We start from the raw sequence: 16,821 nt of genomic DNA, 5'->3' as shown, positions 1-16,821 counted from the left end.
CAGACTTCTTAACCATCACTTCTACCAATAACCATACTATTAGAGCCATGTAATCTGCATAGACCTTTGGCCCCCTCATTAAGAGGTCCAGGTTGCTTCACTTTTTGAGCTTCTGATGTCATTTTGTCCTATTGTCCATGTGTTATCACCAATTATTCCCCTATCTCCAATATTCTATTCAACTATAAAATAGGAACCAACTAATTTAGGCTTATAAAAAATATGTCAAAGATCTATTAAAGATATTCCAGATGAAGACTTGAGGAACTCTCCTCCACAAGATACATCAGCAAGAACTTTGATTTTAACTGTTCAGGCTTTTCTTGTTTTTGTTTGCTTCTCAGTTCTGATACTACAGTTTCTGGGTAAGTGACCTCTGAAAAAGTCGGTAAAACTTTTAAGATGTTGTATTTATCTTTAAATCTATTTCATGTGAATTCCTATAAAAATTCCTCTAAAAAATTCCTCAAGGGGATCCCTGGGTGGCGCAGTGGTTTGGCGCCTGCCTTTGGCCCAGGGTGCGATCCTGGAGACCCGGGATCGAATCCCACATCGGGCTCCCGGTGCATGGAGCCTGCTTCTCCCTCTGCCTGTGTCTCTGCCTCTCTCTCTCTCTCTCTCTCTCTCTCTCTCTCTATCATAAATAAATAAAAAAATTAAAATATATATTTTTAAAAAAATAAAAAATTCCTCAAAATAACGTACTTGTAATCAGCATAGTGAACTAAACGAGCTACAGCAGACCTTCAAACACTCTGAACAAGAACCTCTCAAAGGTGAATGTGCATACACATCTCCTGGAATTCTTGTAAAATAAAGATTCTAATTCAGTAGGTCTGAGGCTGGGCCCCAAGACTCTGCATTTCTAATTAGCTGACAGGTGATGCCAAGTCTGTTGGCCCCACATTCTACACTTGGGAGTTGCAAAGCTTTAGAACACATATATTCTTTTTTCCTCTCTCCTATTACTAAATCCTCATTTCCCTGCTTGTTTCTTTTCTTGCTTTACCCTTCTTTTTGCTTTAAGTCTGCCAAAGAATAACCACAGTGACTACTGAGCCCTGTAGATAGCCTTTGGAACTATAAAGGTTTTCCAATCTATAACAAAGATACAGAAATCATAGTGCAGAAGGGCCAAAACACTATAATAGTCATAAACTTTCTCTGAATGTAATCAAAAATAATATAATTGATATAGAAGACATAATTTTCAGGATGTGCAGTTATTTGCTATGTTTCTTAGCAATTAAACATTTTCCTTAGAAAATGTTTTTAAAAACTTATGTTAAGTTTCTTAATAGGAATTAAGAAATAACTATTCATGGGAACCCCGGGTGGCTCAGCGGTTTAGTGCTGCCTTCAACCCAGGGCATGATCCTAGAAACCCAGGATCAAGTCCCACATGGGACTCTCTGCCTGTGTCTCTGCCTCTCTTATTCTCTCTCTCTCTCTCATGAATAAATAAACAAAATATTTTTAAAAAGAAACAGCTATTCATGTTAATATTCAATAACTGAACTACTACTTATGAACAGAATAATAGTACTTGTACTAATCTTTATAACCTATTAATATCGTGTCTTTTTTTAGGCTACTCTAAAATTATAAGAAATTCTGCTACCAAGTATACCTAATTGCCAAGAGATTAGCTTTCTAATGAATTAATACTGGAACTATAAATGCCTTATAATTTTATATAAATTTCACTTATAGTTGCATTATAGCTGATTCTGTCAAATATCTCATAAATCTCATAGGAATTGCTAGATTTAGAACAAGCCTTTTAAGATAATAAATGCTAGGATTTATATAGCAATAGAAATGCTGGTCTTACCAAAAGACTCTATGCACCTAATCAACAAGCAGGAGTCTCATTTTACAGTAGGGAAACCTGAGCCATACTCAGGTTATGCAACCAAGTAAGTACAGTGCAAACAGAATATGAAACTCCTAACTTTAAAATTTACCTTATAATTATTATATACCATAGGTCAAACACTGTTTAATTATTATATACTATAGGTCAAACACTGTTAAACTTCCTTTAAGTACTGAAACTAATTATTTAAATCAAAATTATGTAAAATGGCTCATTTCTCAGTAATGTTTAGAAATATGGTTCCTGTATAACGTTAGTCCCTTGCCAATACAGTGAACAACAACATAAGTGGAATCCAATTCTGTGGTATAGTTTTCTCCCAGGGAAACTGAAGCAGATAATTCCTCTCCCACAAACCAGACAACAGTGCATTCTAGTGGCCAAAGGAGAGCATTATCAGAAGTATCTTGGACTCTGGACTAAAACTTAAAGATCTGAAATAGAAGCTAATGAGACAACATTATAAGTATTATATGAATTGCTATAAATTTGAAGAAAATTTGGATTAAAGATTAAAATTAACATATAAGAAGTAAAAAATATTACCCAAAAGCCCCAGTCACTGCTCCAGTTATGTAAATTCGGCCCCTGTTTTTTTGCTGACACTATATTATTTTCATCCACAGCTGGGCTAGGATTCTCCTCTATCTCTTCCTGTGGCTCAGTGGCAAAGCTTGAATCTCCTTCATTTATTACCTGGAAACAAGTATAAACGATTTAAATTACTTACTGAGAAATGCTCATTTTAAAAAGAGGAGTTAGTGTTCAAAATAGATAAATTAACTTGAAAGCAATAATTAAGCTTTTAGGAAACAGTAATTAATATGTTTTTTCTCCTACAGTTCATATATTTATATATGAGACACATATTCTCCAACTAGTAGTACTTGTTAGGTAGTTTACTTGGGACTGGGGATTCAAAAATGAATAAAACAAAGTCTTTAGCCTCCAGAAGTTCCTAGTCACTAGAGGAACAATTAAACAGCAAAAAAACATGTAACAGGAGTGACATTAGTTCAATCTCTTTGGAGAGTCATTTGCAATACCTAGAAAGGTTTAAAATGAGTATAAACTATAACTCTGTGTACATGGAGTTAACAATGTTTGGAATACTAAGAAAGTGCAAACAACTTTACCAACCATTTGTGGGAAGTTGGTAAATTAACTCTGATTTACACAAACAATGGAGTTAAAAATAAATGAATCAGGCATAGGCCCCAAATCTAAGGAGCATTCTGGGGAAAGAGGATACCCTGTGAAAGATATGGGCCCAATGGGTGGTCACTCATGAAAGACAGTTACTGTGGAGTTTTAAAAAAAAGAAAGAGAGGAAAGAAGAAAGAAAGAAAGAAAGAAAGAAAGAAAGAAAGAAAGAAAGAAAGAAAGAAAGAAAGAAAGAAAGAAAAGAAAGAAAGAAAGAAAGAAAGAAAGAGAAAGAAAGAAAAGAGGAGAAGGGAAGGAAGCAGCCATTGTGAGAACACATAGAGCTCACCAGGCCCCTTAAACACCCCTGTTGTTCCCTGCTGTTGCTCTGCTGCTGTTGCCACCGATGCCTCACTTATAACAAAAACCCTGATCCTCGGGGTTACAGAGGAAAGCCCCCATGGCACCCATGTGGCACAGCAAAGGGATAATTCAGACTCAACTTAAGCTCAGGATTTTTAAATTCCATGAAGTCACCATATGCCCCTAAACCTGGTGATACTGAGTTGAGACTTTCTGAAGGATGACATTTATAATCATGAAATGGTAGAGAGGACTCCTTCCACTTGAAGTATATTCACTCACCATCAAAAAGGAGAGAAAAAGAGACAAACAAAGCAAAAACCTAAGAGAGAAAAAAGAAACAAAACAAAACAAAAAGAAACTGAGAGGGAAGTCTACAATTTGGCCCAGATGGAAATCGAAAACTTGTTAAAATAATTTATACCACAAAAGATAAAGATTGGCTTTTGTATCTTTACAGCACAGGTTTTTTATTAACTGCAACATCTGCTGAAATGCATCAGGTGGCAAATCTTCATGGCTTTAATCAATACCGGGCTCAAACTAGTTACACCTGCAGATCCCACAAAAAGATCCCACTAAATTTAAACAAGGCACTTCCTACAATTTTAAGGGAATTACTCAACATAAAATGGACCATAAATAGATATGCCTCACTTTAACCATCAGAAGTACTGCCTTGACTAAATTCTCCCTGGTAACAGAGTACAGTACACATCACCCTAAAATATCCCATATTGGCAATGGTTGCTCTGGCCCAACAAAAAATTTAAATAGAGTCTTTGGAGCTTACAAATGGCTTTTTAAAAGTGGAACGCCATGGACCACCCTCCCACTCCCCGCCCCCATCCCCAATTAAATAGTAAATACAACTCAATATAACATAAAACAGGCAGGGCCTTTGAGGTTTGGGAGTTATTATATAAAACCTAATTAGTGAAAGAGTGATTATCCCTACTGCTTCTCTATTTAACAGCCTAATGTGGCCTGTTAAAGTTGGAAAAATGAATGGTGCCTCACAGTTGATTACTGTCCCCTTGATGCTGTGCTCCTACCCATGAAGGTCCCTATCCCCTATACTATCGAAATTATTGACTCTATCCAATCAGAAACTGGTAAATATTTGTTGTTATAAATTTGGCTAATACTCTGTTTAATGTGTCTTACAATAACCGCTAAGTACACTTTGCCTCCCCCTCTAGTAGGACACAATATGCCTTTACCTAGCGAGCCACAGGATGCATCAAAAGGCTTGCTTTCACAGGCAACCTTTACCGGCAATATTGTAATTGTATCCATTTTTCTCCAGGAGCACAAGTATGACATTACAATGATTACCTCCTCCTCCGAAGACATTCTTCTGACATATCCATTCAGGACTTACAAATATGCACAAAGGAGTTCACGAAAAGTAGATGGACCATTGCCCCAAATATAGCTTAAGGACTGCCACCTTAGTTTAAATCCCTGAAAATTATTTGGTAAACCAGGGGCCACTCTACCCATGACAATGCCAAGAAAACTACTATTGACCCTCTCAGCATCCACAACATTAAAACAAGCCCAACATTTATTAGGCATTTTGTGGGTCTAGAGCAACTATTCCTTTCTCATTTACAAATTTTACTTACGCCTATTTACACTGTTACTTCCAAATGAGTAACATTCATGCTGAATGAGCACCTGTCTCAAAAAAGATACTAAAATTTGTCAAAATTATAACAGACACTCCCATTAGTGCTATTCCCCTCCCCCCCAAACACACACACACAGAATCCTTCACCATAAAGACTTTTGCAGCTTCTTTCCATGACCCCTGCATCTCTGGAGCACCCATAGTGGCCATAGTTGTCCAGAGGCTTCTGGTGCAAGAAAATAGCTCTCTAGCCCCACACTATTTGCCATTAGTTACAGCATAAAAGACTCATGAAAATAGAGTATCTACAAGCCCTGAGCCTGTGATCCTCCATACCCAGCTGTTCGTGCCTTGGGTCCTAGAACCAGCACTTTGCAGCTCAGCACGACTACCCAAGCCTCCTTGCTACAGGATAAAACCAACTCTCGGCCACATAGCACATCTCACCTGAAGAAGGACATGCTCTCCCTTGTCCTCATTCTTTTGTCAGTGTCATGGTGCCGGAAGAAGGCACCATTCTTCTGAACCCCTTGAAAACCTGAGTGACTTGTGTTCAACTAAGTGAACTGCAATCAGAGTTTGTACATTTCAAACTCCCATTTGAAGTCTGATGGACAAATGTGCTGTTCAGTGGACAGCATCACCACAATTATACACAACAGAGCTCGGTTATTTATTGCTTTTCATCCCTTAACCAAGATGTCCCTGATAAAGCTAGGGCCCAAGGGTCAGCACAACTGGCTGAACTTCCTACAGTCAACACTGAACACTTGGGTCAACAATTGTCTCCATCTGCACATTTTTACGGACTCTTGGAGCATTGCCTAGGAGCTGTACCCCTTGGGGTAAAGAACTCTGGGAACCTCTTGTTTCACAGATATTCAAAATATAAATCAAGATCACACGTCTCTACATATACCAAAGCCATAATAAAAGGCCTCACTCCAGACATTACTAACAATGACCAAGGCACTCATTTTATTTCTCAAAATATGCCTTTGGGCTCTTGAACAAGGCATTCAATGGAACTTTCATCATTCTACTGAGTGCAGGCTACCGGCTTCATAGACAGCCATGATGGCTTACACAAGTTCAAAAACTAAACGAAAAATAGTACACTTCCATCATTAGCTGAACATCTTATATAAGGAGTCCCATTCAATTTTGTATGTTTAGCTGCTGACAGCTATTAAGCCCCCCCCCCCCCCTTCTTCCTCTTGGTTCCCTCAAATGGGCAAGCTGGTAAGAAAGCATCTTTGGTGTGGGTAAGAGAGTCAAACCAGGAAAGCCTCAGTCCACACACAGGAACTCTCACCCTGGCCTCAATAAAAACCCAGATCTAGGTTCCTTTCCTTGCCCTCTTAAGTGGTTTAGTGCTTTTAAGTGCTTTTAAGTCATTTAGGTCCTGCTCTTCCCTTTTCGTTATGTAAGGATATAATAAGCCATTATGTGTAAGTCATAAGCCTTTTCATGTACTCACAGGATGTGTGTGTGTGTGTGTGTGTGTGTGTGTGTGTGATCATTCTATATGCAGATCAAGTTCTTGGGTGGGGGAAGGTTCAGTCTGGCTTCATAGAGTCCCTGCAACAGAATCCAAGCTCTCTAACTTTTAATTGTGTGACCTTGGCAGTCTGTCTAAATCTCTTTTCTCCACTCTACAGTAGGCGTGATCACTCAACTCAGGGAGGACAGGGATCATGTCTCTGTTGCTCACCATCTTATCTCAACACCCAGGGCCAGCCAGCCACAGGGGTGGAAAAAAAAAAAAAAAAAAACTGTTCACTCATCCCTATCATGCCTATTTCATAGTCCTGTTTTGAGAATGCACTGAAATAGTGCGTCCATTCGTGCAACAATTCTTTTTTTTTTTTAAGATTTATTTATTCATGAGAGACAGAGAGAGAGAGAGGCAGAGACACAGGCAGAGGGAGATGCAGGCTCCATGCAGGGAGCCCGACGTGGGACTCGATCCCGGGTCTCCAGGGTCACGCCCCGGGCTGGAGGCAGGCCCTAAACCGCTGGGCCAGTCGGGCTGCCCTACAATTCTTTGAATGCCTCTACAGTTTTGTTTTTGTTTTTGTTTTTGTAAACTGTAAAATGCCTCTTACATAAAACGTATCCCACGGGCTGCAAGCCTCTAAAAGGCAAATGCACACCCACGACCAAGGTGAAAGGCAGGAGCATCGTGTTGAGAAACGCAGATCCTCCCGAGGACTCCTCGGCTCGTCCCTCCCTCCCTCTGTCCATCAGCTCAGGCGGGAACAGCGAGGAGCACACGCAGCCGAGCCCCATGCCTGGCAGACAGCCCAGCGCTGCGAGCTCCGCACCCGCGGGCGGGGAGGAGGCGGCGCGGGAGGCGGCGGGGCCCGGGAGGCGGCGGGACCCGGCCACTGCACGCCCGCAGCCCCGCCCCCGCCCCACAGCCCCGCCCACACCCAACCCCGCAACCCCGCCCGCCCTCGCCCCGCAACCTCGCCCCGCCCACAGCCCCGCCCACACCCAACCCCGCAGCCCCGCCCCGCCCACAGCCCCGCCCACACCCAACCCCGCCCTCGACCCACAGCCCCGCCCACAGCCCCGCCCCACATCCCCGCCCACACCCAACACCGCCCCGCCCTCGCCCCATAGCCACGCCCACAGCCCCGCCCATATCCAACCCCGCGACCCCGCCCCGTCCCGCCCCGCCCACAGTCCCGCCCTCGCCCGCCTCCCGCGGGCAGCTCGGGAGGCCGTTTCCACGCTAACAACTTTCCAAAGGGCTCCCGAGGGCACCACGCAAACGGCCGGGGGGGCGACTCGTCACGCCGTGCGAGGGCGCAGAGCTCGCTCGCGCAGAGGGCCGCCCGGCGCGGTCACCGCCAGGGAGCCTGCCGCCCGGAGAGGAGCGCCGCTTACCTGGCGGGCCGGCGGGGCGCCCTCCATCGCGGCTCCATCCGCCGCAGCGCAACTGCGCACGCGCGCCCCCCCCGCGCCGCCCCCGCGCGCCCCCGTCGCCGCCGGACCGCCGAGGCCACCTGAGCTCCTGCCGCCGCGCCTCGCGCCCCCTGGCGGCAGCTGCGTTAGGCTCACTCGCAGGCGGGCGAGTTCGCTCGCCGGCCCGGGGCCCCTGTCTCCTCACCTGCCTGCCCCCCAACCTCAACCTCCGGTGCCCGTGCTGGAGTGGCTTCCCGGTACAGGTCGCCCCTCCTAAGGCATCCCCTCGCCCTCTGCTCTCCGCACTGCACACTCCGCCCCGGCGTGCAAGGGAGTGGAGCGCTCGGCAGTCGGGGTCCTTCAGATAAGGGCTTGGAGCTGCTGATTAAAAGCTGTTGAGGGGATGAGCGCTGGGTGTTAGATGTGGGCAGATTGAACTCCAATAAAAAAATGTAAAAAAAAAAAAAAAGAAAGAAAAATTTAAATAAATAAAAAAATAAATTTGCTATTAAAAAAAAAAGCTGTTGAGTGTGGCAGCCCGGGTGGCTCAGCGGTTTAGCGCCGCCTTCGGCCCTGGGCGCGATCCTAGAGACCCGAGATAGAGTCCCACGTCGGGCTCCCTGCATGGAGCCTGCTTCTCCCTCTGCCTGTGTCTCTGCCCCTCTCCCTGTCTCTGTCTCTCTCTCTGTCTCTCATTAATAAATAAATTAAAACCTTAAAAAAAAAAAGCTGTTGAATGTTGCAGATCCAGGTCCCCTCCCTCCCAATAAAGAGCCATGAAAGACATTCTGGAGCAATTGAGGAAGATTGAATATGAAATATACATAAATGAAAGTTCAGGTTATGGAAGAAGTAACAATTTGTGGATAAAGTTATTGATACTCATTTATGACTAATTAATACTTTGTGGTTATGTTGGAGAACGTCTTCATTATTTAAAAAAATTCATGCTCGGGTATTTAGGAGTGACATGTCATGATGTCTACAACTTGATTTCAAATGCTTCAACGAATACAGATGCAATAAGCTGATGTGACCCCCCCCAAAAAATTCATATGTTGACACATAATTCCCTTCCACCATATACAGACACTGTAAGAATACTGCAGCCTGGGAAGAGGATGTGGGTTCTCATCGAACACAAAATCTGCAGGTGTCTCAATCCTGAACTTCCCAGACTCCAGAACTGTGAGAAATGTTTGTTGTTTAAGCCACCTAACCTATGGTATAGTTTGTCCTAACATCCTAAATAAACTAAGACTATACATAAAGAGAAAGAGAGCAAAATGTTAATAATTATTCCATCTATGTGGAGGGTATACCACTATTCAGTTATTTTTTGTCTATTTCTGTATGTTTGAAAATGATCCTAATGTGAAGTTGAAGAGGGAGAGTCAAATCCACTTCCACAAAAGGTCACATGCTGCATATATTTTTAAAATGTATTACATGTTAAAGAATAATTACCTAATAAGAAAATCAGAAATGATATACTCTTGTCTTTGTCCTGCAAAACTTAGCATAAGTTGTAGTCTCTTTCAACGCTGTATATAAGAATAGGCTGAATCAAAAATGCCTATTTTTCTAATTGAAGTTGTGCCAAGAAATCTACGTTGGATTGAAAGAATTTAATGTTGCTAATATTTGAAGAAATAATGACTTAAAAAAAAGAATAAGGAAACTCTTTAAGTACTGATTATGGGATGATCTACAAAATATATTATTAAGGAACAAAACTACATATTATACCAAAAATGCATGCTATGAATCTAACCAGGAGAAAACATCAGACAAATTTATATTGAGGGACATTCTACAAATAATTGGCTTGAATTCTTCAGAAATATCAAGCTCCTATTGCTCCATATTAAAGATGAAAGACATATGGCAACTAAATGCAGTGTATGATCTTAGATTGGATCCTGAGCCAGGATTTTATTTTATTTTATTATAATTTGCTGTAAAGGACATTGCTGGGACAACTGGAAAACTTTGAACAAAGTCTGCAGATTAGATGATAGTATTTATTCAATACTAATTTCCATTTTTAATAATTATACTATAGTGAAAATGTCCTTGCTCAAGGAAATGTAGTGCTATATATTTATTTGTGTTTGAGCCATGTATTTAGGTTTAACTCACTCTCAAATGATTCAAAAAAATTATGTGCAGAGAGAGAGAGAATAATTAAACAAATAAAGCAAACACAAAACTGTTAATAATCAGAGAATGTGGGCAGCCCCGGTGGCTCAGTGGTTTAGCACCACCTTCAGCCCAGGGTGTGATCATGGAGACGTGAGATCGAGTCCCACGTCGGGCTCCCTGCATGGAGCCTGCTTCTCCCTCTGCCTGTGTCTCTGCCTCTCTCTGTGTGTCTCTTAAGAATAAATAAATAAAATCTTAAAAAAAAATAATCGGAGAATGTAAGTCAAGGGTATGTGGGAAACCTTTGTACTATTCTTCAACTTTCCTTACTTCATAAAATTAAAAACTAACCTGTCAAAATAAAGTGAAACCAACCTGCACAGGTGTGGGTTTCTCTGCACTTGCACAAGTGCAAGCACAGAAACAGCTGAGTTGGTTTTATTTGTTTATTTGTTTATTTATTTATTTATTTATTTATTTAAAGATTTTATTTATTTATTCATGAGAAGCAGAGACACAGGCAGAGGGAGAAGCAGGCCCCATGCAGGGAGCCCAATGTGGGACTCAATCCCGGGACTCCAGGATAATGCTCTGAGCCGAAGGCAGGCGCTCAACCACTGAGCCACCCAGGGATCCCCGAGTTGGTTTTAATTAGAGTTGATTTTTACCAGGTGAATATACTAGAGCAAGGGGGAGCAGAGGAGATGAGTGTACATGAGTGAGGCAGTAATGATTGTCCTTGGAATCTAAACTGGGTAAGAGGCAAAGCAAAGTTATGAGTATGAAAGATAAGTGAAAAAAATATTAGGATTAAAGGCTGATTAGTTGGGGTTGAAAGATAACTGGTGCTAGACAGCTACAATTAAACGAGTTGTCAGTTCTATGTAAACAGTGTCACAAAAAGCTCATTCTGTTTCTCGCCTGGCAAAATCCATATACTTTTGGATAAGTACATTATTTTTTTAAGTTTTTATTTAAATTCCACTTAGTTAACGTACACTGTAATATAATTTCAAGTGTACAATATAGTGATTCAACACTTCATATAACACCCGGTGCTCATCATAACACTGGATAAGAACATTATTTTTTTTTTCGGATTATATTTATTTACTTGGGACAGAGACAGATATTGAGTGCACACAAGTGGGGGGGAGGTAGGAGGAGGAGAGAGAGAGATATAAACTCCCCGCTGAGCAGGCACCTGAGCAGGGAGCCTGATGTGGGGCTCAATCCCAGGATCCCAAGATCATGATCTGAGCCGAAGTCAGATGCTTAACCAGCTGAGCCACCCAGGGACCCCAGAACATTAAATTAAAAAAAATAAATTAGAGGTGATGAGTTGGAAAAAATAGGAAATAGTGCTTGTAATTGGGATTATGGACAAACTGCAGTTATAATGATAAGTTCTCTGCTATAAGCCTCAGAGTGGGTTGTTGCCTAGAGTAGACAAAATGATGGGGCGAGGTCAAGGAACTCAGAATCCAGGGATTTGAGATATAATCTTAGTGGAAATTGAAATCACCAAGTGCTATGGTCTGACTGTGTCCCCCCAAAATCTGTGTGTTGAATCAATCCTAAGCCCCAATGGTGATGGTAGCAGGAGATGGGAACTTTGGAAGGCTCTGCTCTCATGAACGGAATTAGTACTCTTATCAAGGAGACTTCCAAGTGCTCTTTGCCCCTTCCACCCTGTAAGGATCCAGAGAGAGGGTGCCAGGGATAAACCAGGAAGAGGGTGTCACCAAAGCACAACTAAGCCAGCACCTTGATCCTGGACTTTCCAGTCTCCAGAAAGATGAGAAGTAAATTTCTGTTGTTTATAAGCCACCGAGCCTGTAATATTTTGTTAGAACAACCCAAAAGGACTAAGACACCAAGTATAAAAGTAACTGCATAGAGGAAAGTGACAGTGAGCGAGGAAAAAATATCTTCAATAAAAAAAAAAAAAACGAACATGAATGAATTGGTACACAATTACAATAAAGAGAGGTAGTCTGTGACATTGTTTTCTATTTAAAAAAAATTTTTTTAATCTATTTATGAGAGACACAGAGGCAGAGACATAGGCAGAGGGAGAAGCAGGCTCCCCACAGGCCCCACAGGGAGCCTGATGCAGGACTCAATCCCAGGATCCTAGGATCACAACCTGAGCCAAAGGCAGACGCTCAACCACTGAACCACCAGGTTCCCCTGTGGCATTATTTTCGGACATGAAATTTGAAGCTTGGGTTTTAGGGAAGAGTGAAGCATAGGAGTCTGGAAGTAACAGGAGAAAAGTCAATCATGTCAATCACTTTCTCTGGTCTCAGTCATGTTCCAGTTACCTACTATGCTGCATGACACATCACCTAAAACCCTAGTGGCTGAAAACAGCAATAACTATTCATTATCTCACGTTTTCTGTGGGTCTAGGATTTGGGAGCAGCTCAGTTGGGCAGTTCTGGATCACAGTCTCTCTGATGTTGCCCTCAGTAGCCACGTGACATCAAAAGGTCTGGGTGAAACTGGAGGATCCACTTCAGGGGACTCTCCAAGAGGCTGCTTGAGTTCTCATAGCATGGCAGGGCTCTGACCATGTTGATGCAAAAGACCAAGCTGAAAGTTGCAATGCCTTTCATGACCTAGCCTTGGGTGGGTGTCACATACACCATCTTCTTTTGGGTTAAAGGGTCATGTCTGATTCACTATGGGAAGAGACCTTGTAGTCTACAAGGCATGACTCCTGGAAGGCAGGCTCCTTGTGGGCCTTCTGGGAGTCAAGCTCCTACAAGTGGTGTGACAGTGTGGGAGGAAAAAGAGCCACCGCTTGAGAGGACAAGTGTCCTCAGGGGAAAACTAAGTTTCAGTCACAGCAAAATGAGGTTCTAGAGAATTTTCAGGAAAAATAAAAAAAATCCACCTCTGAGAATTTAGAATATAGGGGATTTTGTTAATGATTGATCTTGAATTCCACAGCCACCACGAAGGAATTTGAGAGTTGGGGATGGAGGGGGTGGGGGAGAAGGCAAGAGGATGGATAGAGCTGCATGGTAATGAGAGTTTGGGGGTGGAGGGAGCTGGAAACCTTGGGTGTCTTGTACTGACTGACATAAGTAAAATTATAAGACTAACCAGATTAGTCTTGATGGCTATATTAGTCTCCAGAGAAACAGAACCAATTATATATATATATATATATATATATATATATATATATACACACACACACATATATATATCATTTATATATATAATAAAACCATTTTTATATATAATAAAAAAATATATATTTTTATATTTATATATATATATATAAAACCAACTACACAATCTGCTTTCTGCAGCCTGGAGATCCAGGAAAGCTGGCAGTACAGTTCTGAGAATATGAGAGCCAACAGTATAATCCCAGTCCAAGAGCAGAAGACTGAAGTTTCAGCTCAAGCATTCAAGCAGAGAAAGCAAATTTTCCCTTTCTCTGACTTTTGTTCTATTGGCCAGTCCAAAAAAAAAAAAGAAAAGAAAAGAAAAGAAAAGAAAAGAAAAGAAAAGAAAAGAAAAGAAACAAAGAAAAGAAAAAGTGAAAAAAGAAAGTAGCTACTTTTTGCCCCTTTGCTAAGTGAAATTTTCCTGAATTACAACTCTTGCACTTATATTTTATTATTAGGATTTTAAGGAATTTACAGATTTCATTCTTTCAATTGTTTCAGATGTTTACTATGACTGACTTGAGCACAGATCCTTGGAAAAAATACCATTCTTAGTTTTTATCATTTTTTTCTAGAGCTGCTAACCCATAAATAGTGAGTCAATGTATCTGTACATATGTATCGAATTTTGTTCCTTCCTGAAATTCACCAAAACCTCAGTAAGAAGAACTATGGGCAGGTAGGGAGAATAGGAGAGGACACCAGGGCAAGGAAATTTCATTAGCAAGAAAGCAGTGGAACAAAGGGTAAATGATTTATATAACGGAGAAAGCCAGGGGCGCCTGGGTGGCTCAGTGGTTGAGGGGTCTACCTTTGGCTCAGGTCCTGATGGAGTCCCACACCAGGCTCCCTGCATGGAGCCTGCTTCTCCCTCTGCCTGTGTCTCAGCCTCTCTCTGTTTGGTTGTGTCTCTCATGAATAAGTAAATAAAATCTTTAAAAACAAAAAATGAGAAAGCCAAGTCCTCAACCAATAATTGGGGAAAACTGAGGACCAACCTAACTTACACCTCAAAATCCTGAAAAGCCTTGGGAATTGGTAACACCAAAGTACCCCTAGACCTGGTAATAAATAAGAGGGGGAGGAGGAGTAGAATAGTAACTAAAATAAGGAGGACTAGGGTGAAGGCTGCTTGAGAAGCAGTTCGGTTCCTAGGTCATCTCTGTACCTCCAGGCTGCTGGGCAACTTTGTGATTGCAAATGTCTCAAACAAATTTGCCACCCTACCTGAGAAAGAAGCTTCTGGAGAGGCTGCCCACTAAGAAACCAGTAAAGACAAAATGTGGGATACAAAAAAACTAGAAATGGAATGAGAAGAGTGTTGAGGAGACTCCCCAGGAGGAGACTGAAGGCAGATCCCAGAATGACAGCAGGGGCCCCGATGCAGAAGGCAACCAGTTCATACCCGGGCCCTGCAGCTCAAGAGACGACCCAGCTGGCACTGGCATCCGAGAATCCTTGTTGTCATTTGCCGCCACCTTCTTCCTCCTCCTTTCCTTCTTCTTCTTTGTCTTCGTCTTCTTCTTCTTCCTCTACTTTTTTGGTTGTGGACAAAATCCCCTCACAGGCCACGCTCGGGTTCTTTTCTGTACTTAGCTTGCAAAGGACCTATTCTCCAAACTCTGCTGCTTCGCTCCACAGGTTCCTACTTTGACTTTCTCCTGAGGACTGGAAGGAGCAGAACACAGAGAGCTCCTTTCTCAATGACCATACCTTAAAAAAAAATTTTTTTTTTAATTCATTTATTGGAGACAGAGAGAGCACACATGCATGGAGGGGAGGAGCAGATAGGGAGAAGAAGGCTCCCTTCTTGAGCAGGGAGCCCAGCCTCAGTGGTGAGACTGGATCCCAGGACCCTGAGATCATGACACTTAACCCAACTGAGCCACCCAGGCACCCCTCTCCAGCCATACTTTTGCTAAATGACTGGTTTCTAGTCCAAGGGCCTAAACTATGGTAAGCCCTACACTCGCCAGGATGCCAGGAGGCCCTTCCCCACTGATTTCCCTAGAAAAAGGTTTCTGTAAATGCTCAGGGAATCTGACGCCAAATCATGACCCATAGGCTCTGTTGAGTCTATTTTTCCCTAAAAGCCATTATCTGGTAGTGGCAACCTCACCCTTCCTCATACAGAAAGATTGCTGCTTGCTACTCAGCTGGGTTTGGTTTTGTTTCGTTTTAACTAAGGAATATATTATTTAGGGATACATATGTAGGGGGTAAATCTATAAATTAAAACAAAGAAAGTATTAACACAAAACTCAGAGTAATGTTTATCTTTAAGGGAAGGAAGGTGGATGCAACCAAGGGAGGGACATGAAGGGCTTCTATGTTACTTAAATGTTCTATTTCTTAGTCTGAGTAAGGGATACATACATGGTTAAATTGTTAAATTGTGCGAGTAAATATTATATATTTTTCTGTATGTATGACTTGTTTCATGGTATTTTTAAGTAAATAAAAGAACAATTAAAAACACTTATCCCTTTATTTAAATGTTGCTTGTTAAATGTGAGATTGACAGAAAGGTTTTTGTTTTGATTTGAATAGTTTTTGTAAGATGCAAGCGGCTGGACTATATTTTTAACCGAAAAGGGAAAAGCCAATAGAGAAGTTTAACAGAGAGTCAAAAGAAGTTTACGATAGAGCAAGGATAACATTTCCTGGGAGCGGAGGGAGAGATCCACTGCACAGAACAACTTCAGAGACTGGTCAAAGTGAAGGATACATGTGAAATAGAAGCTAGTGTTGGGGTAAAAGGGAGAAGAAGTGCAAACTGAGAGATTGGCTATGTCATTTGCTAAAGGTATTGGGTTTCTAGGTTGCATTTCATCAAACTGTGAATTATTTAAACCTACCTGGAGCCAATTTCTGAAGTGAGATGCCTGATATTAATTATCTAATGTAGCATGATAACTCATGATGGTAAATAAATAAATATACCTGAATTTGACCTGCCATCCCTCTCACCCCTCTCCCATCCCTATGCCTTAACCATATCTATAGCTTTGCAATTTGAGCATTGCTCTTTTATGTAGGAATGCTTTGCTTTTACAAAGATAGAAGCAAATGTTTTACACTATTGATAGTATAATTAAATTTAGAGATCATCAAACATCTGGATATAATGTTTTCTTTCATATAATAGTCTTCCTGGAAATTAGACATATTTAGAAACTACATTATCCATTTTATTGAATCTAAAAAATCATTTTTAAAAAAAATCTCTAGTGAGATCATTTGCAAGTTAGCAGGTATAATTCATGGATAAGTGTTAATTCTGCCTACTAAAGACAAAAGTAGAAACGGCTCATTATGATTAGAACTCAATGCTACATACATAACAAATTGCAAAATATGTAATATTTTTTGTGTGGCTATGTTTGTTGGAAACAGACTACGAATATCAGTGGGTAACTACCCTTGGACTGCATGCACAACAGTGCACTTACAAGTAAGTACAACCCCTTGGGAAGTGGCATGTATGTGTGATTCACATCCTAGAACAGCAGAAATACATAGAAGAAAAAGATGTGGACTTGAGTTCTCAATTC

General features: G+C 41.6%; 1 protein-coding gene across 3 annotated transcripts in view; it reads right to left on the bottom strand.

Moving 5' to 3' along the window:
• Positions 1 to 7,994, bottom strand: part of GRAMD1C (GRAM domain containing 1C) — an 86,962-nt gene extending 78,968 nt beyond the window's left edge. The window contains exons 1-2 of one of the 3 annotated variants that reach the window (XM_072723537.1): positions 7,917 to 7,994; positions 2,426 to 2,575 (exon numbers count right to left, since the gene is read on the bottom strand). In XM_072723537.1, the coding sequence (XP_072579638.1) occupies positions 2,426 to 2,575; positions 7,917 to 7,943 (177 nt within the window). In that variant the 5' untranslated portion in view covers positions 7,944 to 7,994. The remainder of the gene's footprint in view (positions 1 to 2,425; positions 2,576 to 7,916) is intronic. The other 2 variants (XM_072723553.1, XM_072723548.1) reach the window with 2 other exon arrangements.
• Positions 7,995 to 16,821: the final 8,827 nt, after the last annotated feature.

Source organism: Vulpes vulpes, chromosome 1, assembly GCF_048418805.1.
Source record: "Vulpes vulpes isolate BD-2025 chromosome 1, VulVul3, whole genome shotgun sequence".
NCBI classification, from domain to species: Eukaryota; Metazoa; Chordata; class Mammalia; order Carnivora; family Canidae; genus Vulpes; species Vulpes vulpes.
This window is presented reverse-complemented; position numbering and strand designations above follow the sequence as displayed.